The sequence below is a fragment of the Rhagoletis zephyria genome, unplaced genomic scaffold (genome assembly GCF_001687245.7).
Source record: "Rhagoletis zephyria isolate East Lansing unplaced genomic scaffold, Rhagoletis_zephyria_1.1 Rzeph_scaffold_00012, whole genome shotgun sequence".
In the NCBI taxonomy this organism is placed as follows: Eukaryota; Metazoa; Arthropoda; class Insecta; order Diptera; family Tephritidae; genus Rhagoletis; species Rhagoletis zephyria.
The window spans coordinates 19322-47294 of NW_016157096.1; the positions used below are offsets into that span (position 1 = coordinate 19322).

Consider the following 27973-nt stretch of genomic DNA (forward strand, 5'->3'; position numbering starts at 1 on the left):
ATTGTACAAGTTAAAATTTCACTTTTGCGGATTACGCCATTTCCATATACCTTTTTCCTTTAACACGATAGTAATACATACAGGGTTTCCCCGATCAAGTATTATCACTCCCGCAGGCATGTGTAACTAAATTATTATTTGAAAGCTGTATACAAATTTACCTCAGTACACCTCAGTAGAAGTACAAAAACCATTTGTAGTGTTGATTAATTTATTACTTCGAAATTCGAATATACACACATACTACTAAATTTATAAATGTTTTATATAAAATGATTTATCTATCGACTAGCTGCATATAGTTATGTGTGTATGTATGTAAATGGTTATCTAACATTCACGTCTTTTATCAATTTTTGAGACGATCTAGCGCTTGAATTTCAAGTAAGGAGGCAGGATATATTTTCTTGATACTTAGGATATAGGACAAGGGGTGGGTTGTTATATAATTTGAGCGAATTCAGGTAAAGTTACTCACTAGTGACGAAAATAACATAAATGGAACCATAAACATCAGCAGTACTAATCCATATAAGAGCTATGAACTATGGAAGTTGTATAATAAATGTATGTATGTACGTACGCAATTGTATTAGTTACACGCACCTTCCATTGAGCCCTCTTTCGGGTTTAGAAATTATTGAAGCTTGCACTTTATTGCTTTTTTATTTTAAGTTATGTGTACGCGTTTTATTAAATAAATTATGCGTAAATAAATATTGCCTGCGACTAGCCTAACATGAGCCATAGACCTCCATCCATTTTTCGAAACGTGAAACATCATCAGCCGTTACAGATTGTTTAGTTCGCTCCATGGCTTCTTGGAAATCCTGCAATGTTATGGGTTGATCAATGTCCTCGCGTCGTATTTCCTTGATTTCGGATGGCGAACGGCCGGCTATGAGGCGACGCATTGCCATCATGGCGGCATCGCGACATACATTGCTTATGTCCGAACCGGAATAACCTTTTAGCTGATCGCCAATGAGATTCGTGTCAAGATTGGGTGAAAGACGTACATCTTTGAGACAAAGTTTAAGTAGGGCGGAGCGAGTTTCTTCTGCGGAAAAGAAAAAAGTTAAAAAAAATTAATTAGTACTAAAAATATTAAAAAAAAGTTTGAATGTAAAATAAGTAAAAAAAACAGTAAAATTTTTTGCATATTTGGGTGGTCCTTAAAACATCAAATTTTTGTTCTACATATATAAAAAATCTTAAAACATCAACGAAAATTAAAAAAAAATAGGCGTCACTCCGGAATTAAGAAAAATTTTAATTTTTTTCCAATTCGAAATATATTTCAAAACTGATAAAAACAATTAACACTTTTTTCGGATCTCAATTCCACCGAAAAATATTTAACTTGTTCCTACATATTACACTATATTACAATATCGACTTTTGTGACACTTTTCTGACAACAACGGTTATTTTAAAAACAAAAGCTCTTATTTAAGAAAAAAGAGCTTTAAGTAAGAAAAAGGTTTGTCCAATATATTGGACGATTGTACTGAAAGTGTTAAACTGGTTCTCATATAAATTCATAAACTAGGCAAATTTTTGCTGGTTAAAGTCGCAATTTTGTCGAACTTTTCCGATTTTTTTAAATACATATGTAATTAAATTTTTTCAAATCAATCCTGGGAGCGACCTCTAATTTTTTTTACTTTTGAAATTTTTGTGCGGATGACTTTATTTTGTACGTGGAACATTATACCCATGATGTTTATATTTTAGGAAACACCCTAGTATATACATATGTTTAAAAAATTAAATGTTTTAAATGAACTTTAACGCGGAATTGAGTGAATATTGACTTGAATGTTTTTTTATTCCTCTGACTACATTTTTAACTTTTTTTTTAGCTTTTGGGCTACTTTAGGGACCCAATAGATTTAGTTTTAAATTTTTAACTATTGTTTAGATACCCTGAAAATTTAAAAAAGCTATAAATTTTAGCTTTTTTAAGGTTTTGAAAGGCTTTAAAGCTCGCACCCGAAACTGTTTTAATATTTTAAGAACCACCGTATAAAACATGTTATTAAAAAATTTAATATTTTAATAAAAGTTGAATTTAACTGAAGAATTGCGTGAATGTTAACTTGAGATCTTATTTTATTTCTCAATCTTAAACTTGATCTTTATATTAATTTTGATTTCAATCTTAATCTTAATCTCAATCTTAATTTAATTTTAAATTTAAATTTTGATTTTAATCCTAATCTCATTCTTAATTTTATTCTTATTCTTAACCTTAATCTCATCCTTAGTCTTGATCTTAATCTAAATCTTTATCTTAATTTTAATCTTAATCCTAGTCCCAATTTTAACCTTAACCGTAACCTTAATCCTTATTCTTAATCTTATTCTTATTTTTAAACTTAACCTCATTCTTAATCTTATTCTTAATCGCGCCCAACCATTTAGAGCCCAACGAAAATTTATGTAAACAGCCTCTTTTCCCCCTTCGACTCACCATTTGGAAGTGCAATATAGATCCTTTTCTCGAATCGTCGCCTAAAAGCCTCATCAATGTCCCACGGATGATTTGTCGCCGCCAAAACCATAATGATCTTATCTTCCTGCAGAGTCGCATTCAATCCATCCATCTGTATTAGCAGCTCGGCTTTAAAGCGCCGACTTGCCTCATGTTCGGAATCACTGCCACGCGATGTACACAACGCATCGATTTCGTCGAAGAATATTGTGCTCGGCGCATAAAAGCGCGCCATTTCAAACAATAAGCGCACCAGCTTCTCGCTTTCGCCACGATACTTTGAGGTTAGCGTGGCTGAAGAGACGTTGAAGAAAGTGGTGCCACATTCGGTGGCCACCGCCTTGGCTAGCATGGTCTTGCCAGTGCCCGGTGCGCCTACCATCAAAACACCACGCCATGGGCGTCGTATGCCCTTGAAGAAGTCGGGCATAATTATTGGTAAAACGACAGCTTCCTGTAGTATGGCCTTGGCTTCATTTAGCCCTGCCACATCGCACCACTTGACGCCGGGATTACGCTGCAATATGTCCTTTTCGAGCGAATCCACCAAGTGCGTCTCATAGCCGATGGCCGAAAATACTTTCGTTTTTGTTTTCGGCGAACTTTTCGGCGTATTCTGCGATGTGGAGTTCTCCTCCAAAGATGTGATTTCCTGATCATCTGAATTGGAGTTCTCATCAATCGAATTCTTCTTAGGCTTGTCTTTGAATTTGATTTGTGTGGTAAGTTTGCGTGCACGTATGCGCTCTACGCTACGGCTTTTGCGTGTTGCCGCCATGGCTGAGGCCTTAATGCTGCGCGAACTGCGTCCCTTGTCGCTGCCTAGGCTGCCGCCCACGTTGTGCGCGCTGCCATGATGACTCAAATTTATGGAAGGCAGTGTGGGCTGTAGTTCAGGATCGCGTGATCGGCGCAGTGACGAGATCCAACGGTTGTCATTGTGATTCGGGAATTGTATGTGCGTATTATTGCCTGTGTTGCCGCTGCTGCCACCTACACCACCATTCGCATTTTGATAAAGTGGATTTGTGGAGCCCGTAGTGGGCGGCAAGTTTGTATTGGGCCTTGGCTGTGGGGGCACTTCTGGAGGAAAGTTATAACAGGGGTGTGACATATTATTTGCTGCATCATTTAACGTACTTACATATATTTCTATAATAATTACCTTGCGTAGGTATACGCGTCTTTCGTAGTCCTCCCGCTGCCATACCACCACCAGCGCCCAGTGTGGCCGAGCTACCTGGTGAAAGACCGCTTAAAGTGGTTGTGCGTGTGGTCTCGGTTTTTTTGCCATTACCAGTACGTGTCGGCCTGTGCGTGGTTGTGATCTTAGTAAAGGCGAATGGTGGATATTGATCCAGTATCAATGAGTCCATCATCCGTGCCACATGTGAGAGCCCCGTTGGCGGTGTTGTGGAGGTACTGTGTAACGGTAAAAAGAAAAGGACATAGATAGAGTTTTGATATGAAACAAAATGTGAATAAAAGGAATAACAAGGCCATGCGTTGGGGATCATCGAACATCTAAAGCAACCTGTTAAAGTTAAATACAAGTGGCTTGTGACCCGTCACGCAGAAACTTTAAACCAATGATAATGCCTAAATACCTAAACCAATGGGTGGACAACGAGAGCGATGAATAAGTGACACAAATTCGCAAAGGAGAGAGGCAATTGGCGAAGTTTTTTGATCTCGGCCCAAACCGACAAATGGTTGTAGTGCCAAATAAGAAAAAGAAGGTGGGAAACTGTGCTCTTGAAAGTTACGCACATCGTACGGATGTCCTTCGAAACTACATATTAAGTTATTGTAGCTAGTAGTAAAAAATGTTAATATTTAAAAAAAAATTGTTTGTCTTCCAGTTCTAGAACCCCATATAGAGAATATTATTCCGACGTATGTAGTTGAGTATTTAGATACGCGTATTACTAACCGGTAGAATTCAGTTTCGATTTCGAACCTCCGAGTACATTTCTTAAAAAAGCTTCTCACAAAAACTATTTGGCGTTCAGAGTTGACGTTAGACGTTGGAATATGTCAAACACTCAGTTATATCAAAAAACGCCAAATACGAGGGTTGTTTCCAGGGTTCTGGGAATTGTACTACGTATAACATATATGTAATACAATATGATCGCAATGAGTTTTTAATTCGCAATCAAGGAAAGACAGCTTGAGAAAATGTTTGTGATTGTAGAAATATAGGTACATGTATATTTTTATAAACTACTGCATAGAATGAAGTGCCATATCGTAACAGGCGCGGTTCAGGGAATTCCACAAACAATCACAACTTTGTATATATGTACTATAACTACGCAGAGGTTATAGGAATGTTATTGGTGCCAGACATGTCTTGACATGTACAATATTGTTCAGTCTGATTTAGCTGCTCGACTGATATAGACGCGTTTTCATAGCACCGCCAGAAAAACGAAGGATGTTTTGAACGATTTACGATGGGAATAGCTTTCGCAGCCACCTTTTTCCCCAGATCTTCCTTTCCAGAAACCTTTCGATTTGAAAGTTTAAATGACGTTAAGCATGCCATAAATAGATGCATTGGGGAGACACCGAAAAAGTTCTTTGAAGACGGCTTTGAAAAATTAGTTTATCGTTGGGATAAATGTATTCAGTTAAATGGAGTTTATGTTGAAAAACTGCAATGTAATAGTTATGAAAATTAACAAAATAATAAAAAGTACAGCTAAATTCCCAGATGTTTGGAAACATCCCTCGTATTTTTCAATTTGTAAACCGCTGCTGTCCGATTTGATGGGACAAAGCTGTCGCTAAGTACATTATTTTTAAATAAATATGTTTGCTAATCTTACACATATATTTATAAATACATACGTACATACGTCAATAAAAGCCAATGAACTTGCTGGAATGAACTGTTAAAGTGCCTATTAAAAAATAATGAATCAATTTTAGCGTAATAAAAAATTATAACCATTTGCAAGAGTGATAATCATATGTGCGTCCGGACTCATGCTTCACGTGCATTTTTACGTACATACATACGTAAACATATATCTACATACGTATGTAAGTTGAGGACTGAAATATGTATATACATATATGCATAATAGAAATCCATGTATAGTATGTACGTATGTATGTATATACAAAACTGTACTATTAAATAAATATTTATGTGCCTACAAACATACACTACATATGTATGCACATATGTCTGTACCTAGGATCATTTCATACTAAGGTCAAGAGTAGTTTTCAACTTTTATGCAAATAAAAAAAAAATATTGAAACAATTTGCACGCAAACATTTTATGTGTTTACCCGTGTGTGTGTGTGTATAATATATAGAGACACATACATACATACATACAAAGCCTCGCACATTATAAACTCGCAAATGATCGACTGATTTACCGTAGGGACAGAGTTTCGGTGGTTCAGTATGGTTTACAGTCTAGACATGGCGCGGCCGGCTAAGCGATATTATTAGTATGACGATAGGAATACTTACATTCTTACATAGTATGCATATAAGTATGCACATAAAAAAAAATAAACAAAGGAACAGACACAGACTTGCATGCTAAAAGTCAATATGGCGGCGATTGTATTTCCGCTATGGGAATTCTCAAGCTTGTATGTGCATACATACATATGTATGTACATACCAAAGATGGAAAAGTACGCACAATTGGGCTATTTTCCACCCTTTAATGCCACCAGGGCCTTGAGGCCTAATTGGCAGATATTTGATCCTATTTGATTTAGACAAAACTTGTTTACTTATTTTTATTGCAAAATTAAATTTTTATAGACAGTCGCCAAAATAGAGAACGCTTTCGGAAAGGGATTTTTCAATAAGATCTTACTTAAATTCAAAGTGATGGTTTTTACATGTATTTATATGTTTTACAGAATATTGATTCTCGGTCATCGGGTCGAGATAGAAAATGAAGTAGTATCAATAGTTAGTTATGTATTTCCCTTTTAAGTTTAATGAAACGCGTGGATACGTGGCGTATGAGTAACATAATTTAATGCTCATACAAAAAATTAACTTTCGTATTGGTCTGGATGTTTACAAAAAGTATTAAAATAGTCACCTAAGTGTTAGACACGTATATAAAATTGTGGTCTTAGAAATTTGTCGTTAACTCCTTTGAGAATAACTCCACAAAGATGGAATGAGAAAATATAAAATTGAGTCGAAATCGGTTAAAAAATGTGCCAACATACCGATGAAAAGGCCAAATAATGAAAGAGCTTTTTTTTTTATCTAAACATTTCAGATAATTTAATTGCTTAAAAATCGTGCGATGTGATTAGGTGAGTCGGCTTAAACTTTTGGGCCCCCTCCATGGTGTGACAACATCAAAACCCCAAATGTTATGATTTTACTTATTGATGTGTAAACAACATAGCTCTCGGTGCGGGTAAAATTTGCGGTAACCCGGCAGAAAATTTGTAACTACTTCTTGTGTGTAAAAATGAACATTTATGGACTGGTTATGACAATTTCGGGACTAGTTCGGGATCATATCGTGGCCGTTTCGGGACCTGTTCAGGACTATTTCAGGCTTAGGTCTGGTGCTTTTGAGGCTAGTTCAGGAACACTTTCGCGATCATTTTGGGACTAGTTCAGGACCATGCTAGCACTAGTTCAGGATAATTCTGGAATTAATAATTGACCATTTCGGGATGTTTCCAAGACTTATTCGCGATTATTTCACGACCTTTTCAGAACCACTATAGGACTACTTCATTACAAGAAGTTAACATACCAAATTTCATTTCGTCAAGCTCTCGCTTTCACTTTAATCAAAGCTATTAACACACAATCATTTGAAGAATTTTTTATCGCCTTTTTGCGAACAAATTTTCTATAGCAAGAATACAAAATCCTCATTGCTTTTCGAGAAGCGCATTCAGATAGAAACAACTTTTTCTATAGTTCTTTTTAGTTAGATCTTTCTCGATCACGCAATCAAACCAGCGAGTGCATTTTTTCAACGTGCGAATCTCCTCTTATTGCATCTCTTTTCAGCGAATTTCGTAGCAAACGAATAGAGCGTGTCAGACGTGACAATGCTATGTATATATTTCGAAAAGGCTGTCAAATTGAGCAATTTCAGAAAGCAGTTGCATGAGCAGTCACACCTTGCATATAAAGGGTCTTGCGAAAAAGGTTTTTTTTTTTAATTTTCGAAAGCCGAATTGCAGAAAGCAAATCCGAAATCTTTCAATTGCGGTCACATCTTGCAACTTTTCTTTCTGGAACTGATTTCCGAAATGTGATAGAAAGATATTTCTGGCTGTTCACACATTGAAATAAAATTTCTCTTTATCAATTTGACAGCGAATTGCGTGGAAAAGCTGGAAATATTTGCACGTCTGACACGCTCTAATAACTTGCAGGGTCCCATGGTTGCGAAGGTGTAACTTCCGTGTTTCTCATTTCTTTGACAAAGCTGGAAGAGTGCCGGTGTATAGAAGGCTATCTCTTAATTACATTTCTGTTCTTCACTTATTTCCTCCTATCTTCTGGAAAACGGAAGCTTGACCTACATATATCTTCAATTGGAGCTAATTAGAAAAAAACTGTTTTCCGAATCACTAAGTACAAAACGCTTTTCTTCGCAGCTTTTTTAAATACATATACATCGGCAAAGTTTTTGTATTAAACTTTTTTTTTATTCTAATTTTTATTTAATTGCATGCATTTATATGTACGTATGTGGCTGTGCATATGCGGCATATGTATTGGAAATCGTACCATATTTATATTTTTCTAAAACTGCATAGATACATACATAGACACATAGAAACATACGGTCATCCATTTATTCTGCGTCGAGTTCAATAAACTCTTTTCATATATTTTCATACATACACACATACTTATTTACATACATACATACATATACTATAGGAATACCTAGGTTATTGAGCTTTTCTGCTGAGGCTTTTGTTACTTTTAACTTTCTTATTGCTTTGTTGAAACTGACTTAGTTATGTTGGGCAAAGGTTTGACACGAACATGTCAAGTGGCAATGGAGTGGTTGGAAAACAACAAAAAATGCAATGTAGGCCTCTATATTTAAATACCACTTTCTTTTGCGTTAGCGCTACGCCCTCTCTTTAGCTCCCACTCCAACAATCAAAGCGTTCGAATTTTATTTGCAGCCGGCATTTTATTTAAGGGTATTTTTCCATGCAGCAAACCGCGTAAAGATGCACCTAATTTGATAACATTTTATTAGTGCTGTACTAAAATATTAATTTCCTAGCTACTTCAATAGTGTAATACAAATAAGATCATATATATACATATGGAACTCTATCCTTTGCGTTTCACTCCAATCTTGTTAGCTGTATACTTTGAACTTAGTAGAGTATGTTTGTTAATAATGCCGAATACACATGCGGCAACCGTTGAAGCAACCGTGTCGTACTGTTCCGACGATTGCTGATCATTCAAGTTAGTATCGGACTGGTACTGAGATTGTTTCATTTTATGGGATAAGCAAAGTTAGTATAGTGCTAGGTGTTTATACCGAAATCTAAGCAGTTTAAGCGGTGGTGTTCAGATTAATACACTTCATCGTCCTCCATGCAGCTTTGAATACACCCATCAGAATTGAGAGCTGCGTATTTGTGAGCCTATGGGAAATACCTAAAATGCTACCGATCCACCCTCGGTCAGAAAGGCATAGGTGTAGCAAATGACATGGTTTTCGCCCAGCATTAGCTAAGCTGATACGAACCTTATCTTCAGCCCGCTTTATGTTTTTTCGGTAAGACTGGTTCGAGGGTGCCCCTTTTGGCCAACACGTGCGTCATCGCTGTGGCGTGGAACCCATATACTATAGTATGTAAGTTTGACAAAGAAATACACCTTCTAACCACTGTCCCCGTCCATTAACCTGTAAAGGGGATGTGAGTTCAACAGGCGATGGCAATGGCAAACCTCCGAGTCTATTTCTGCCATGAAAAACAGCTTCTCATAAAAATACAATCGCCGTTCGAAGTCGGCGTAAAACTGTAGGTCCTTCGCCTTTGTGTGACAACATCAACGCGCACGCCAAAAATCCGGAGGTGAATCGAATTATTTAAAAATTTCAATTTTGTGGGAAAACGCAAAACCAAAGGAAAGAGCAAGCATTTTTCAAGCGGAAGTTTATGCCATTAGTACTTGCACTGAGATTAATCTACGTAGGAATTATCGGAGCGAAAGGGTCCTTATTTTAAGTGATAGTGAGAAGCTTAATTCTCTGACCGAGAACAATACTATCCAACCGATATGGATACCAGAGCAGAAGGGAGTCGAAGAAAATTAGGAAGCCGATCAGTGAGCCAGAATGGATGTAGCCTCGCAATCGATAGAACCTCCTTGCGATAGGTCCTAACACGATATAGGAAGTGCGCAGAAAGCAAATAGCCAATATGAGGGAACTTAATTGGTGAAACCCCATAGGTCTTCGCCAAGCGAGAAGCTTACAGAGGGAGTACAATCTATAGAGACACAGGCTACTCACAAACCTCCTCAAGGAGAGCCAAAGAATTGTTACAGGCATTTTAATGGGTCATTGTAGGCTAAGAAGCCACGCGATCTACGTAACTTTTTTTACTCTGCCAAAAATACATAATTGCACCTCCTGCTGGAGTGTGAGGCTCTTTCACGGAGAAGGGAGAGGTACACAGGACATCTCCAGCCAATTTTAAGATGTATAGAGTATTTAAGTCAAGATGAAGTGTTGTGAAGAGCTGGGGGGGCACAATAGACCTACTGATCACAGTGCTTACTCTGCCCATCTATCTAAGTTGAGAAAGAGCTAATTGATATCAGAAATGAAGTCGCAGCCTACAACTCAAGAGTCCCACGGGTATCTTACACCTCCTAGCGAACAGGACGAGTTCCGTCTTACTAGGATTTACAAGGGGATTTACAGCAAATCCGCTGTACGCAGACCATTTAGCCACCAAGTGCAGGTATCCTTAGGGCAAATAACTACTTTTACGATTATCACTAAAAACTACACTCTGAGCACATTTATTTGTTATTTTCAAAATCCAAGTCGAGAGTCGTAACTTTTGCCCTATTATGTACCTACCTCCACGCATTTCCCTCATATCCGCTAATAAAATTGATTATGTACTTGTTTTACCGGCAGCTGCAGTGACAACTCATTTGAGGTATTCCGAAGCCCGGAGCTGAACATATGCGAAAGAATTTTGAATTATTTAGTTGTATATTTTTGTTTTAGTTAAGGCTTCTTGGTCTGCTATGTCCTAGCATAAGTTCGCCAGGTGAGTAAACGATCTAAATATATACATATGTAATTGCTTAGTCGTATTGCTGCTTTTTTGGTATGTATTTATTTCCGTTTTGGGCAATTTCCACTGCTTCTTATTTGCTTTTGCTTATGAAATTGGGTTAATGACTTTTTCTCAAACCACTGAAATCTTAACTTTTAGCTATAGCTACTATTTCATAAAACAAGTTCGATGGGCACGTTAGGGTACCTAGCATTTATTCTGTGCTTATTGTTCCCCACGTCTTTGGTATAATAGGCTGCTATTTATTTGCTGCTTATCAATACGTAACGTACATAAGTAGCACAACGGCAAACGCTGACACATACTTTTGATGCAACTAACGATTAGAATGGAACTATTCACAAATACAAATGCCATTTGTTTCTATTTTGTACTTATTCACATACACATACACAGATATTTTAATCCTCAACTTTGTCTCGTTTGCTTTTGTCTGCTCGTATATTTGTTGTTGAAGGACGCATATTCCACTTATGACATGATAGATGCTGCATTTGAGTACCTAACATGGAGTTGACAAGGTTAAAAGTAGAGTCCGACCGAACGTTCGGATTCCGCTTCGGTTTGCCGTTTAATCGCCAATATTTTCATATTAGGCAAGGCCGAATCGTTTTGCTATCTAGATTTCTTTTTTTGAACATGCATTATAATATTATATATAGCGGTCGCCCCCCGAAAGGCAATTGCAAACCTTCGACTGTATTTCTGCTATGAAGAAGCTTCTCATAAAATCCAGTTGTCCAAGTAAATATCCAAGCTGAGATTAACGGGCGTAGGGAAGACAGCCTTCTACTAAATATCAAGTTAGCCAAGCGGCTTTGTGGATAATCTGATCCATTGTGGCGAAATCGGGCACTGTGCGGAAATGTCGTACGTTATCCTTTGCTGGGTTCTGGCACATAGCAATAGATTTAGCAGAAAAGGAGACAACTATAGTCGTTACCAGTGACTTGTGGGCCAAACTATGTAGATGACTGGAGGTCTTAAGGTTATTATGGCTGCAGTTAAAAAGGTAAAAGGCGGTAACAGTTCTTATTGGTGTCATCACAAAACACTGTGATATTGCACCGATGCTTCAGAAGTGGTGAATAGCAACGAGTTCTCTCTGAAAAAGCTGCCGCGGTGAGAATAAGGAGGAGTCGATCAATCACTTTCTGTTGATGACCAAGGTATTCTGTAAATGTGAGCAATTGTAGTGAACACTGAGTACAATACTCATAGCCAAAAACTCATCGAATAAATACTGTCATCATTTAGTCTTCATCATTAGTTGGCAGAGATATGGAAGACGGAAATTGTCGACCTTCTCTCATTCACGTATGGTACTTGCAATGGACAACTATATAAATATGTGTCCGTGTGGAAGTATCCAACCTCCAATACACACCATTCTAATCTAACCTTCTCGATAATTAACAGATTTAGTGTAGGCAGTGTAGGTCTGATAAAGCGGGATTTCTTCTTAAATTAAATGTGAATAGTAGTGCGCAGCTCTAAATACTCAACAACAGTGGCCGTCATAAAAGTAAATATTCGCTTGTATTGTTGCAGGGCCTGTTTGTTTGACTCGAAATGTGACAATTGTGTAACACATTAGTAAGCCTCTCATATAAACATACGCACATATACTATACAACCTTAAGAAAAATGCTTACTACAATTCGTTCAAACTTTATAAAAGCAGTGTATGTACATATATTCATATGTAGTGCCTCTGTGCCAACTGTTTTCGCAGCATAACTATACACACGCAAAAGGTAATAATATATGTATATGGAAATTCTATCTAACTGAACTGACTCCATTTTATTTTTTTGTTGTCTCAAGTGAGGTGCCTGCACTCGTTGTTACAGCTATAATTTAGGCAAATTTTTACTTTAAAATAAATCAGTAACCTCCCTCCAAAGTATAGTTACTGATAAGTCTGGTATATAACGGGGACAGCAGGGCGTATACGCAATTTTGTTACATATAGGTACATATATCTCGGCAAAAAAAGCTAAATCATTCTTTTTGCATTTATTTCAATCAATGGAGTTCCAGGGGCTCTATTCTGTAACTGTGAGTTTTCAAGTGTACACTGAAAATTGTGTGCACTCTTCATTTTGCGATTCAGAAAGAGTGAAAATGACTTTTAGTTGTCACAATTGTGTACACTTCCTCATTTTGCGATTCAGCATGTGTGAGAATGAGTTTTAACTGTCAAAATTGTGTACACTTCTCTTCCGAAAAACTCACTGAATTTTAGTGGGAGAGTTTTTGGTTGTGAGTTCTGCACTCGGTGTACACTACATTTTCTCACAGTTACAGAATAGAGCCCCAGAAACAAGTTCAATAAAAGGTACATCAAGTGTTTGAACAATTTTTCACTTAAAACATTTATTTAGGCGAAAAAGTACCGAAATTACTCATTTTTTCATTGTCACAAGATAAAATCATATTTGTTTTTGAAGTGAAACTTCTTTAGCGGCGGTTGGTTAGTTGGGAGTAAATTGGCAAATTCAACGGAAATTGGACACGGAAACGGTGCAACGGAAATTATTGGTGATGAAACAAGTGCTTCTTGAGTGTATGGTATTAATTTAACAAAAAATTGCTAATAAAAGGTTAAGAATAAAACTTAGAAAAATGCCAATACAAGAATGAAAATAAAGGTGAGTACGCACATAGTTAAAGAAAGGATAAAGGCAAAGGTAAAAATAAAACCAAAGATGCATAAAGATAAAGTCAAAAATTAAGACACTTTACTTATATATGTATATAAGGGCAAAGTTGCAGGGATGAGGAAGATTAAAATAAAAGTAATTGAAGAGGAAAAGATATAGAGAGAGACACAGAGACTCAGTCTGGGAACTATTTTGGGATTTTAGAAATTTTCGAGATTCTCGAGACTTATCGATAAAATAATCCATATTTTTATCGGTTTAGTTATCGATATTTTTATCGATTTTGTTATCGATATTTTTATCGATTTGCTATCGATTTTGTTATCGATATTTATAGATTTTTTTATCGATATTTATCGATTGTAACGATTTTTTTATCGAAATTTGTCGATTTTGCTTTCAATGGTATTATCGATATTGTCATCGATTTTCTTATCGATTTGTTATCTATCAATCGGTTTTATTATCGATATTTTGTTGGACGTTATTATCGATTTTGTTATCGATAGAGTATAAAGATAAAAATGAATATAATGGAAAAACAGAATAACATAAATGTTAATAAAACGAACAGGGGTAGGGTAGGGATCTGATAGAAAAAAGAGAAAAAATATAACCTTAACCAAAAGCAGATGTGTGTATGTATTCATTGGTTATGAGACAAAATAGATAAGTAACGTAAGTTTCACTTCTCTAGTGTGGCTCAGGCGCATTTACTTTTTTTTATAATACCTTTGGTAAGTTTTCAAAAAGAATTTTCACGTTTGAGGCAATGGACGTTGGCATCAAATACAACATACATATCTGTGAAGTTTTAAGAGTGCACCACTAAATTAAAAAAAAAAATGGCAGCATGCAGAATATCTGTCGCAGCTATTTTGTAATTTTTGAAATTTTATGATTTTTTTAAATTTTAATAATTTAAGTTACTTCAAAATGTTAGTAAAAAGCTAGTCGATATTTGACGTGATTTGCCCCCTATATGCGGACCTAAGAAGAGATAAATTTAAGATTATTTTTTCACCTACATACATACATGGGTTTTGGCCATCACTAACACAAGCACACAGTAATATTTGTTCCAGCTTTTTGAAATAATTTTTTATGGAATATCTGTAAAAAAATTTCATTTTAGAATCGACTTTATATCGACTATGCATATGGCCCATTCCTTTTTATAGAAAGTTTTCTACGTGTAAATTGGGAAGGCTTTGCGTTCTTAGCTGCTATTTAATCGACATTTAAAGTCTTTATCAAGTATTTCCGGCAGCCAGAGATGGGTATTTATGCTTCTATGTAGCTTTCAATATGCATATGTAGATGCACGTATGTAGGTATATACATATGTATGCTGAACTAGCGCCGGTTAAAAATAAAATCAATGACTATTTATGAATTTGCTGTGCGATTTAAAAATAACTGCCTGCAAGTTATCGGGAGGTGGAACGAGTGTTGAAATCGTAAATCGATTTGAGTGACAAGGTTGTTAATGCTTACCATCTCCTTGAGCTGTATGACTGGACCGAGTAATAATTGTAAAATCGTAATCAGCGAGCTTTTTATACATCTGACCGTGTCAATCAACATGTTAAGCAAAGTGAATAAATGTCAAATAGAATTTATATTCATATAAACAAAGGAATAAGCACATAAGTGTACATACATATGTATGTACATGCGCGTTGTAGAGGAGTCGAATGAGTTATGAACTTGACTGGGGAAAAATGGTTTAACTTTACTCATTTTCACATTGTATGTAGCTGAATACCCGCAGGGGTGCTGGAAATGACAAACATGTTTGGAATTTCTCACGAACGCGACGAAGAAGGAACACTTGAACAGCTACAGTAAATAGTCAAAGTTTTTCGCAATAGGAATGTAAGAATGTTTGTGTAAGTATGTACGTATAAAGACCGAGGTGCCACCAGCGAAAAAATTAAATAAAACACAAAAATGTGTATGTATGTATATATGTAAGTTCCGACATGCTCTAAGTCCTGGGATACTTATTCAATGTAATTTTATAGATCCTTTTAATGCATTTTTATTAAAAACTTTTATTCCTCGAGCTTCGATTCGAAATGTTATCCAAAAAGTGTTTTCTGCACCCAAAGGAACTTCAATTACAGGGCAATTCTGGCAGCTGTCTTTCACCTCACCACAGTCTTTCGAAAGATAAAAGTAAGTAAGTGAGGTAGTTGTCATTCTGGCAACTATCTTGAAAGCTCTTTACTGTCCTGTTGAAAGACGAATTGGAAGATCTGCTAACGAGGAGATCTTAGCGTTAAACTGTTCGCCTTTTAGCAATCAGTTTTTACCGACTTCACAAAAAGGTGAAGGTTATCAATTCGTCCTAATAATTTTTATTTTTTTATGTATGTTACCGCCCAACTTGGGACCACGTTAACCGATTTCAATAATTTTTTGTTTGTTTTTATTACAAAAAATATATGTATATTTTTCTTTTTAAAATAATCAAAAGTAATAAATGAAAGAAATTAAAATAAAAAAAAAATATAATAAATACATAAATACAAAAATAAAATACCGCTGCTCCAGGACTCGAACTCGGATCTCTCGACTGACCCACCTGTGCTCTTCTCACTCGGTCTTTGCGACTGTTGGAGCGGGGCGAGCTTAATGATATACAAGTGCTTTTTCTCAAAATACCTTTTCACCACGACTGGCGAATGAGAGAGCTTTCCTTCTAAGGGCCGTTTGCACCATGTCTAGTTAATTCTAACTCCCAGTTAAACATCTTTATCGACGTTATCGACACCCATCATATAACATGTGATCGATAAAGCAGTTAACGTGCTTAACTGAAGGATGTACCTCCAGTTAGCGTTAACTAGACATGGTGCAAACGGCCCTAAGACTTTTGTGCTAGAATAACAAAAGTCTTGCGAACTTTCTTGCCATCTTTCTTTCATTTGTCTTACGCAAGACTTTTTACTAACTTAACCAGAATTGCCCTTCTACTCTCAATGCGCCCTTTTTCATGTTATTCATTTGAAGATTTTTGGGGACAAAATTTTGCGTAGCAACTTTGGACACTCCTATAAACCCGTTTTTTATGAAAAAGGATTTTTTCAGTAAATAGCTTTAGGTGGTAGGAATATGTAAGCTTCAAATATTTACACCAAAGATTTATCCAGAATAACTGGACGATTTCAAAACAATACGATTGCAGTAGAATTTCCATAAATACTTGATAATTTTTTCACCGTTTTCATGAACGACCCTGAACTAGACCCAGTTATCTTGGTGGGAGTGATAAAAGACCTAAAATCATCTCTTTATACAGTTAGTCGGGAGATAAGAAAATCACTTATGTTATTAAAAATTCACTTATTGGTACTAACTTGCTTATAAAAGTGGTTAAAAAAAAAACAAAAAAAAAAACTATTTGCATGAAATGAAGCTTACTGGATAAATAATTTTCGCACGATATAGGATTGATCCTATCTCAACGCATATGGAATTAAATTTTCTGATAACTTTTCTTATTTTCTTACTAATTTGAGCAAGAGGGTATGCGATTTCTTACTTTTCCGGCAATTTTAGGGAACGGAACTTTTTTTTGCGACTTTTCTCGAATATTTTCCGGACTGAGAGATCAGCTACTCATAAAAATACCGAAGAAGGCCTAAAACTGTAGATCCCTCCCATTTTTGTGACAACATCGAGGCGCACGCCACAAATCGGATATGCTTTAGATATTTCTTAAGGTTAAAATTACAAACGAGCAATCACAAAAAAATTTACCAGTCATGTAGATCCCAAAGTGAATGATAGGGCGTATGGCGAAAGGTGGACACGAGCGGCACGGCAACTTCATACTCCACGTGAATGTCGTTAGAGGGCGGTAGACGTTCCAAAGCTGGATTTGAATTGCCTACAGAACGTTTACGTAAAAACGCATGCTGTGCCGGAGCTGTTGGCAGGTGAGGTGGTGCCGGTGGTGGTGTTGATATGTCACTAATGCCAATATTGCCATTGAACAGCTGAGCATTGGCATTGCTTAGGCCGGAAGCAGTTGAGTGTTCGCCGAGCGGTTGCTCCAGAGCCATGCTAAGCCAATTTTGAGCGTTTGCGTTGAACATTTTATTTTGGTAAAATTTATTATTTGTGTGTTTAAATGAAATTAAAAACAGCAAAATTGGTAGATTCTTTAGAACAAATATTTTATTAATTTTTTTTTTTCATTATGCACTTTCAAGCAGCAACATTGCGTAGTAAGTACAACACAATTCCAATGCGCGCGTTATACACAAAAAACTATTAACCATTTGCCGCGGACGCCGAGCACTAACTGGCCAACTATGTACGCGAAGTAGCGGTCATTGGCGGCCAACAAACAATGGTCATTTGTATGTAAATGTTGGGAGCGCAGCAGGGCAGCAGGGTTGGGGGTGGACAGGTTGAGTTGCGTCGCGTCGCGGTGTGCCACAACAAAAAATCGGTTTCTATTAAGTGTATCCACAAAACCATTTGTGTATCGTACATATGTATGTTTGTTTGTATGTTGGGTACATAAATAGCGAATTACATATTCCCATACAAGCACAAGTACAACTCGAAAAAGACACCCTTTAAATATTTATGCTTTGCAGCCAGAGTGGCAGCACTGGCACGAGTACTGCGGTACAGTGCAGTGGAAGCAAATGTACCTACTTACTTAGAAGGTGCTGACCACTTGTTTGTTGTGTTTTACTGCGCTTACTTTTCTGCCTGAGACGTTCGTACCGCAGCTAGCGTGTGCGAACCCGAACTCATATCAAGAACCCAACCATGCATTTGAAGGCACAATTACGCTCAATAAGTGGCGTTTCGAATTTGTATTGAGGTTAAAGGAAGTGGCATTGGTGCTGCTTTTGATTTGTTTTTTTTTTTTTTATGTTTTTTCTTTTTGCTTTCTTTGACTTCGTTACCCTTTTCTATGCTGATACCTTTTCAAAATTCATTTTTTTGTTCCGTTCGGTTTTCTACGAAATCGGAAGCACTAATGCTGCTCGAGTTATTACCATTCGTATGTGTTCGTTATGGCTGACCGTAAGTTTGGCTTTTGTTGTTGCGAATGACCGTTATTGTTTGTATATTGAGTGTTGTCGTGCATGTTTTGTTATTGCATGTTGTTATTTGGTTAATGTTGTCGGCATTTCTTTTTTGCAATGTCATATTAGTGTATGTTAGGAATACATATATACATACAAGTACAGTTCGCTTTCGATAAGTCACACTAAAAGCTAAAGCTTTTTCATAACTGAACGTGATTTGTAAACGGGTTCTAGAACTTTTCTTATAAAGCGGTTGGTTGATGGTTCTGGTTACGAAAGATCCGCTAATGGAGTGAGGTTATACCAAAATCCGTTTCTTTTTAGTCTGCAGGTGGCCTTTGACGCATCGCCAAGTATGAAGACATGATGTGACGGTAAGTGCAGCAGTGAGCCAAGAGCAGCGCCAGGTGTTGTAGAGAAAGCTTCCGTACAGCACACGGAAATATAAATCCAGAGGATTCCGTTTGCCAAACACCTGTTTACATTGCCAAAATGCTGCCAATGTTTTGGAGGCCTTGTGCTGCACGTGAGATTTTTGCGATAGTTTTCGGGAGAAATCTGAATTGTAACACCTTTAAGTGTGAGGAGAATGAGACCATCCGACCTTCTTCTTTTAGTGAAGAGCACAACACTAGTTTCAATCCTATTCAGTATTGTCTGCGCTTTCCTGCAAACAGCCGGCAGAGATTGGCTCTTGACTAGACAGGCCACATCATCCGCATATATCAGAGTAATTATAAGTGATCTTTTCAATCAATTACCAGACTCCAGAGCAAAGGGGAAAGCTTACCGCCCTGGGGGCAGCCCTTACTAACTCCGCAGGTGACATATTGACCTCCTACTGCCTGAATCTTGATGACCCGCTGCGCCAGCATTGAACGAATCCAGTTTACCAGTACAGAATACATGAATCCATGAATTGTCAAAAGCACCCTCAATGCCCAGGGCAAATTCATTTCTATTGAGGACGTTATTAATTCTGCCAACCAGATTTTGCAAAGGCGTCTCTTAGGATTTTCCCGCCTGATAGTAATGTTTATGCAAAGACAGAGGATGTGATGAGAGCACCTCTCTACGAATGCGCTGTTGCTTAGACGCACGAACAATCCACGGGTTACAAAAAGTAAATCAATAAGACCACGGACTTTCTTTTATATGTAAATAAAACACGACAAGATTTGTCGAAACTATTTTATTTTTGACTAGCGAATACCCAGCGTGCTTTACTCCGCCCTAAACGTATTGTAATCTTTCATTTATTAACCGACTTCAAAAAAGGAGGAGGTTATCAATTCGTCGGAATATATATATTTTTATGTATGTTATTGCATAATTTGGGTACTAATTTGTTTCAGATCCGATCGTTGGATCAAGAAGAAATTAACGGTAGTTTTTAATTTTTATGAGTATTGAAGTCGGTTTTTTTTTTGCTTAAAAATTACTTGTTTGATCAATTTAACTGTATACAATTGTTCAAACACTCCTCAAAAATATTTTCGGTAGTAAGCTTTCCTAAACCTCTTCAGATTGATACCCATATTGCAATATTAAAGTTATCTTACGAATTAAATGAAATTAAAATTTTCGAACAGGTGGCAACTTCCAACAAAACTATTTCCATTCAAATCTATAATGTATAGACATCGGCCGGTTCCAATTTTATTATATGTATGTATAGATTTCATAAGTTTTTTAGTTGTATGTACGTATCAAAAATTTTTCGGAAAATTTTCACAAATGCTTAGATAAATTTAACATCCATCTGATTTATTCAAAACTTGCAGTTTGGATGATCTATATTAAAAAATCTTATGTTTTGTTTTTGTTATATGCCGTATAAAATATTTACTTACAATTGATGCCAATTCTTAAACAACACACATTCACATTCACATTAATACATTTTTTTATATAACACTTTATCGCTCGTTTGCTGTAAAAACGGCGTAATTAGAAAACAATTTTTTTTCGTAAATTTATTTTTATGTTGTAAAAAAAAAATCATAACAATGTCTGTCACTTGTGTCTAGCAATTTTACTTATTTACACTTTGCTTAGCTATGAGCTACAAATAACTAGAAAATAGGCAGTCGCTAGTTTTACGATTATAAAAGCTTTTTCTTTCAGTTACTATTTATTTTTGTTCAAGGAGAAAGAAGTGACAGTAACAGCCATGTTTCTCGAATTTTTGAATTTTTTAGTTATGACGTTCTTTTTGCAAACGTACGACATTTGATTATGTGTATACAGGCAATTACATTTTAGCAAGTAACAGTTTAATAGGAGTAATACTCATAGGAATAACATAAAAATAAACGACTGGCCGACCAGCCAATTTGACGTCTTTGATAAAGTTAATTTTGTCACAAACACGCCTTGGCGACCCCGCACAGCCTTTTTGACCTTACTCGGATTGGAGAATATTTGCCCCAAACCATGTAGATATGCAAATATGAAAACTTCGTGCGAATTCTATGATAATAGCTCGTTTGAAAGGTACACCATAGTTTTACAAAAACAACAAAAGAATAACAACTATGTAGGCCAATATTAATTGCGTATGCATTAGAGTGGTCCTTAAAAAAAGTATGAAAATAATATTTTTGTTGTTACTAACTTTTGAAAAAATTCTAATCTGATAAACTGGAAATATTACTGAATAGTATTCATTCATGCCTTTTACACACTGACTTCAAGTTTTAAATATTTAACACTGCTTTAAAAATAATTATCTTGAAAGAATACCATCAAACCCATGTACCTATAGAGGAGAGTTAATATGGACTTCCTGAGCTCAAAATGCAGGTTTTTGTAGTGGTATGTGAGTATTTCTTGTTGGAAAGACAATTAAAATTTGCATCAAATGACATAGCAATTGTTTTGATCGGACTTAAAGTGACTTAAAAGTAATTTTAAAATTTGGAAATTTTCATTGGTGTCTTTTTTTGCAAGTAAAACAAAATAAAGTTGTATCTCATACAAAATTTAAGTGCTGATATTTTTTAGGACCACCGTAGTATACATGTTAATGTGCTTGTATTTGTTATGCAGGATTTTTGCTTTTGATCATAAACTTTGCAAAGTTGAGTGTGTCCTTATGTCACCGCAATTATTTGCGGACAACCTGAAGAATTGGGGTGGAAAATTGCTAAACTATACGTGCGTGGAGACGCAAACAAATGTACTTAAGCCAATGATGGAAACTATATTTGCACATATGTATACATATATGTATATTTAAAATAAATATTTTTTGTTTTATGCTAAAGGGCTTGCTACTTACATATGTAAGTAGGTGCAAATGTTAGAATGAGTATCAGAGTGACTTTAAGAAACTGTAGCTCAGAAAATCGATAAATTCAGAAATTAACTAAATTCGAAGGCAAAAAAGACAGTAGGGGCCCGTTTCTCAAGGATGGTTTACAATTTATTTGCCATTTAAACAATTTTTTTTTTTTTTAATTCTCATTCCCATTAACTCAACCCGGAAAGACGCAAGGATAAGTATGTCTATATCTATGCAACGGCAGATATTCGGTCGATATTCAAAGCAGCGTTAGAGACAAAAGTGCAGCAGCCAAAAGTGTTCTGAGACTTAGGGTGGCAAACAGGCTGTGAACAACTTGAAAGGGTGATGTTTCTTTGATTGATTCTGAGCGGAGTTTGGGAGGAGTATGGAAGCTGCCTTTATCAAATCAGCCGCAACTTCGAACCCCATTTACTTACCTGATAAAAGTGACTCATTCTAAACTACAGCGAAATCCCGATCATAGCAGATGGGAACCATTGATGGACCTTCGAAAGAGTTCTATATACTCGCGGGTTACTGCAACATAAGTAATTGTGCAACTGGCATGGATGCAAAACTGGTAAGCATGATAGACCTAACACCATTTAAACTTGCCTTCGCTGTGAACAGTCAAGCTGGATTTAAAGCCCTGGGACCGGTAATGACTAACTCGATATATGTTTAGCAATGCCAAAGATCCCTAGAACCTCTGCGACGGCACATAGTCAATTTTTACTGGATCCCGGAACACATTAGATTTCTGGGAAGTCACGAGTACGCGATTTGCCTTAGTAATATACACCGATTTCAGTAAAGCTTTTGAAAAAGTATGTCACTCGTTACTCATCGATAAACTTGACCTAAGCGACTTTCAGCCCAGCCTTTTTCAATGGATCTCTTCTTACCTCTCTGATAGTGAACACAAAGAGTTATTTTTAATAATTGTTCTTCCAACATCATTACAGGTTCTTCAGGAGTTCCTCAGGGAAGCCACCTTGGTCCTGATATTTATGATATTTTTTCTATAATAAAACAATAAAAAATTTTAATGTATGCCAATGATGTGAAACTTTTTAAAACATTGTACTCTATCGAAGAAAGGTCTTTGTTAGAAGCGGATCCGAGCAAAGTGGTTACTTGGTGTAATGCCAACTAAATGCCACTAAACCTTAAAAAAATGTAAAGTTATGTGTTTCTCTCGGAAGGCTATTCAACCTGGCTGTGTATTCAATACCAAATTATAATCTGGAGCAGGTATCCAATTTTGTCGATTTTGGTATCACAATGGATTCCAAACTCAGTTTCAACCTTCATATTAATGTTACAGTCAATAAAGCCAAAGGCGTCCGTTGTTTATGTCAGGATTTTAACTCTCATTGCAGCACGTTTGACATATCGGACTCGATTTTTACTATAAAGAGAACTATCATTCCCACTCTCAATAATGGAATACTATCGTTAGCATATCCAATCAGCTGATGAATTTGATTCTGTAGCTGAATAGTTTTAGATCTCGACACTTAACAACTCACTACTACTAATCAGCACCAAACACCAAAACAAAAAAAAGTTCCGTACGTCATGCGGACTGCGTCCCTCGTGTCGGTTGGGCGGGAATGGAGGGTAAACACCCGTTTGGATTAATTAATTAATTAATTCGGATGCGGAAGAGATAGAAACTATCTAGTAATTCTTATGCCAGTGCCTAGCACTTTAGAGACAACGACTCAAAATTCTAGGGAAAACTATATTATCTTAGTTGCAATAGGGAATATATTTTCATTGATATAAATCTTGGCATGTACATATGTACATACGTACATATGTAAGTATGCAGTTAATCTTACAAAACTATTTGTACCGGATATTTAATAGATATTGTTGGCCATTAATAATAAATGAAATAGCTACGTATGAGAGACAATTGATTAGCGGTGAGCAAAACAAATTAACTAAAGCAGCAGTAGCTACTTTAAGTATTTATGACTAAATAAATAAAAAACAATCAGTAAAATGAAAGCGTTTCCATTTGTGAAGTAGGTCAAAGGAAATACGAATTTAAGGGATGACTAGCATAATTTATACTACGACAACCTTAAGATTTGTTATATAAAATAAAATACACAGTCTAACCAATTAAGATTAGCAGTATATCCTGCTGATTTTTGCTGAGCAAAATCATAGCCCATTATGCCCAAGTTCTTGTTTCATTTGCAAAAGAATGTTACGCATACGCTATGTACACTCTTTCCTGCACATTTTTCATACAAAAAAATTCCCGCTTATTTTAATTACTGGTCAGACTTTAACGAAAAGAAAAAAAAATATACGGAAGCTGTTATTTTTTCCCCTGTTAACGTTTTTTTTTTTTTTTAATTTACTTATAAAAAAAAATAAAAATCTGCAATGATTAATTAATTTCTCAGAAACCAGCACACCTATCGACAATAAATGTATACACGGTTTATGGACCATTTTGGTTAGCTTTCCTTTGACATACTTCATATTAAGATTATTCAAGTGCTTTATAAGATATACGTGATTAAGCGGAACCCCTTTTTTAAATTGAATAACGGTAAATTGCAAATATGTCGAAAATTTATTCATTGGAAAAAAAATTAGCTCGATTTTCGGAATTATCGATTAATTCTACATAGGAATTAGATAGTTCCACCTATGGCACTGTAAACCAGTGTATTTAGCTATCAATTGGCATGCTCTAGGCCAGGCATGCCCAACGCCGGCAGAGTGCTATAGGCAAGCGCCCTGCGCTGGGCATGCCTGCTCTGGCAATCTTTCATTGGGGTAGTTCTAGAATAGCTTGGCTGGTGGTCGTTTTAATCAGAGACCATAACGATCATGGACAATGTAAATCATTTTCATCATCTCATAATAATTATATGGGAATTTTATTTTTTCGTCTCTCGTGACATTTATTTCAATACGAATATGATTTAAGTCTTATCATAATAATTATATGGGATTTTTATTTTTTTTTCGTCTATCGGGACGTTTATTTCGGCCGATAAGACTCCCCTTTGTTAGCAGCTTACTCCAGTGGGACCACTTTCTGCCGGGTTTTCAGACATCGCAAATGGTAGGAGCGGCCACTGATATCTTGAGGGTCTTGGTTAGGTGGAGTACTCCTTGCATTTCTTTCTTATAATGGTTGGCGTTCAATACGTTTTGCCTAAACCATTTGGCGACTGTGTCCAGTGGAGTGGTAGATTTGAGATGGTGTTTCCAAACTACATAGCCCTAAACATCGACATCCTTGTCACTTTAATACGATGAACCACAATCGCGGAAACACTTAGGACTTGCAGGTCCATAGTGATACCACTGTGAAACCACGGGAACCTCAGTGACTATTCTTCATATAACTATTTTGAAGCTCTTACGAAGCGTATTATTGGTTTCATTCCTACGTAGGATATGGACCTAAAAAGCTCTTGGCCAAAGATAGATAGCTACATAAAAGCGATGAACTGTTTCTTCATTTTCCTCATCTATGCACAATCTCCGTTCGGAGTCGGCGTAACACTGTAGGTCCCTCCGCTTTGTGTGACAACATCAGGGCGCACGCCACAAATCGGAGGCCATGGGTATCCCAATTTCGGCTCTGTGGAAAATCGGTACCTTTCCTGGCTAGCTCATCGGCCCTGCAATTTCCTGGAATATCTCTAAGTCCCTGGACCCATATGAGGCTAACCTTAAAAACGGTGCTAATATCATTTATAGCTGACCGGAATTCCAGTTCCTAATTCCTTAGAGAAAACTCCGAGCTTATTATCTAGCTTGGATCCATCCGTGCAAAAATTTGGTTCCCTCCTTCTCCATGGTCTTGGTGCTTGCAACTCTCTTCTCGACGTGATGTTCGTCTTAAAGAGCTTGTTGAAGATGGGTTTAGAGGCAGAGTGGTAGATTTTTTAGTTATAACTACCCAGTGGGAAGTATAGAAGCGCGGTCAAAACCGCCGGTCCTTCCACAGCGCCATACTTTTCTAAGCAACGAAGCAGCGGTCACGTCTTTTCCTACCAGATTTACAGCTGGCGATTTGGCTAGAACCACCAGCGCTTGGTTTGGGGTGGTCCTTAGAACAATGGAAATACATAAAACACTGGTCTTTGGACCATACTCGGGAGAATGGTCACCATACAATTAATACGAGGTGTTAACCCCTAATTTGATTCCGACCGCCTTTTTGCATGCGTATAATGCAACGTTGACCTTCTTAACTCTTTCCTCTATATTTGGGTTTCCACATAAGCTTCCCATCTTATATGACTCCTAGGTATTTGACATTCTCTTTCAAAGGAATCTCCACACCCTTGAAGATTGGGGTAGACCGCAAGAAGTCTATGTTTCCTTGTAAAGAGAATTACCTCGACTTTGTCGCGGTTTATTCCGAGGCGGCATATGGTTAACGTCCTTCCATTTACGCCGCACTATTGTGTAACATATCTCTAGGCGTTAGAAGCGAGCAAAAGCAAAGAGCTGCAACAATTGAAATTGTATTTTTAGTACGCTGCATTGATATGCAATTTTTATACGCATTTTTTTTTCAGTAACGGCACAGTAGGCTGAGCAAATATATTCAGCTAAATAAACTCACACATACATACAAAATTTATTTATAAGATTTTCTCAAACGTTATACGCTCAGGGATCTCCTACGGCATAACGCGATAATTGCTTTGCCATTAGGCCTCTGTTGCTGCCGTTGCCTCCGTCTCTGCCTTTGCCACACCACCACTGCAGCCGGTTAGAGGACATGGCATTGTATAAGCATGGCCTTCGCAACGATATGATATGGGCATAAAACTGATGATGATGCAGAGATGTTGAATGTGAAAATGTAGAAAAAAATCAATTATTTTCTTCACTTGTTGTGCGCATATACACAGAAACACTGCGCTTTGTATTTAGATAAGCATATGTGTATGTATGTAAAGGGGTATATTTTTTAATTAAGCCATTTTTTCTAAGCTAAAAAATCAATTGCAGAACGTATTAAGCTGTGCGCTCATCCCTATTGCCCTGCTACATTTCTGTATATAAATCGCACTCACCCAGGCAGCAATGGCAAATAGGATGTGGTGGAATCCAAGGTGCGAATGGCCGTATTGCCGCGTAGCACCAGCTTTTCGCGTGTAATGCGTCGATATGTTTCCTCACCGCGTAACTTTGAAGACATTTTCTTGGATTATTTTTGCACACTTTTCACGGTAATGTTTACGAGATCTCCATTTAAGGTACAAATTTGCTGTGTATATTCTGAATTTGCCTAATTTTTTAGTTCACACTTATTTTTTTTTTTTTGTTGCACCTAGTAGGTACATTATATGCGTGGATTATAAATTTTTAAACACATAAATTATTTATGTATGTACATATTTTATTACTATTTATAATTTTAAATCTATGCGCTTATGTCCTATAACCCACGAATCGCCTGCAACACTGTGGCTCTGCATTTTCACCATCAACCGAAAAGCCACTCGCGGGCAACGTATCTACCTACAATACATACGAGTACATATATCCATATCTGACTGAGTATTTGGGCTCTTGGCCAAAACAAACAATTCAACTACACTTCGGATGCGGATGCTGTGTGCGACGAAGGCGGTTTGGTTGGTTGCCTGCCGGCTGTGCGAAGAAAAACTGAAGCAGAGTAAAAGCAAAATAACGGCAAAACGGTGGCGTTAATGCGCAGGCCTTTTCAACCGCATAATTTGCACTCAAATTTTACACTTTGCTCATTGCGATTTTAGATTTTTTAACCACATTTTACAGTCTCTTTTTACTTAATTTTGCTAATATGCCATTAAAGTGAAATCAAATTAAAAAAAATTATCTTTCTTGTTTGTGCAATTTTTGCTTTGTTGCACCGCGGCACGTGTCGTTGGCAACTGCTGCAGTATGTCGCAATTCAAGGATTTTTTTACTGACCAAACCAGTCGAAAAGGCGAAACTCCTTTGGTCAATATTTAGCTATGTATGTGTATATACTAGAGCGCCTCACAAAAAAAAAAAAAAAATCGCGGGTTTTCCATCCGAATTATAAAATGTATCATATTTTAAAGGCTGGTTTTCACTATATCATATTTTGACACAACTTTTTATCTCCCTTATC

General features: G+C 36.7%; 1 protein-coding gene across 3 annotated transcripts; it reads right to left on the minus strand.

The window, feature by feature from the left end:
• Window positions 1–210: 210 nt before the first annotated feature.
• kat-60L1 (katanin p60 ATPase-containing subunit A-like 1) lies at window positions 211–27346 on the minus strand. 3 transcript variants are annotated; one of them, XM_017610341.1, is made up of 4 exons: window positions 26907–27346; window positions 3663–3919; window positions 2477–3577; window positions 211–1060 (listed from the first exon to the last, which is right to left on the minus strand). In XM_017610341.1, exons 1-4 carry the CDS (start codon window positions 27029–27031, stop codon window positions 735–737), a joined length of 1809 nt encoding a protein of 602 aa, XP_017465830.1. In that variant the 5' UTR covers window positions 27032–27346; the 3' UTR covers window positions 211–734. The 3 variants fall into 3 exon arrangements, with proteins under 3 accessions (XP_017465830.1, XP_017465823.1, XP_017465816.1); XM_017610334.1 differs by having other exon boundaries at window positions 2477–3580; XM_017610327.1 differs by having other exon boundaries at window positions 3642–3919.
• Window positions 27347–27973: the final 627 nt, after the last annotated feature.

What these genes read in the sequence shown, in the direction of transcription:
- kat-60L1 (XM_017610327.1), bottom strand. Translation starts at nt 27,031, where the DNA reads ATGTCTTCAAAGTTACGCGGTGAGGAAACATATCGACGCATTACACGC. An exon ending in TATTTGCCATTGCTGCCTGG is followed by an intron (nt 3,920 to 26,906) that starts GTGAGTGCGATT and finishes ACCGTTACACAG; the next exon opens with TACCTCCACAACACCGCCAA. An exon ending in TAATTATTATAGAAATATAT is followed by an intron (nt 3,578 to 3,641) that starts GTAAGTACGTTA and finishes TTCCTCCAGAAG; the next exon opens with TGCCCCCACAGCCAAGGCCC.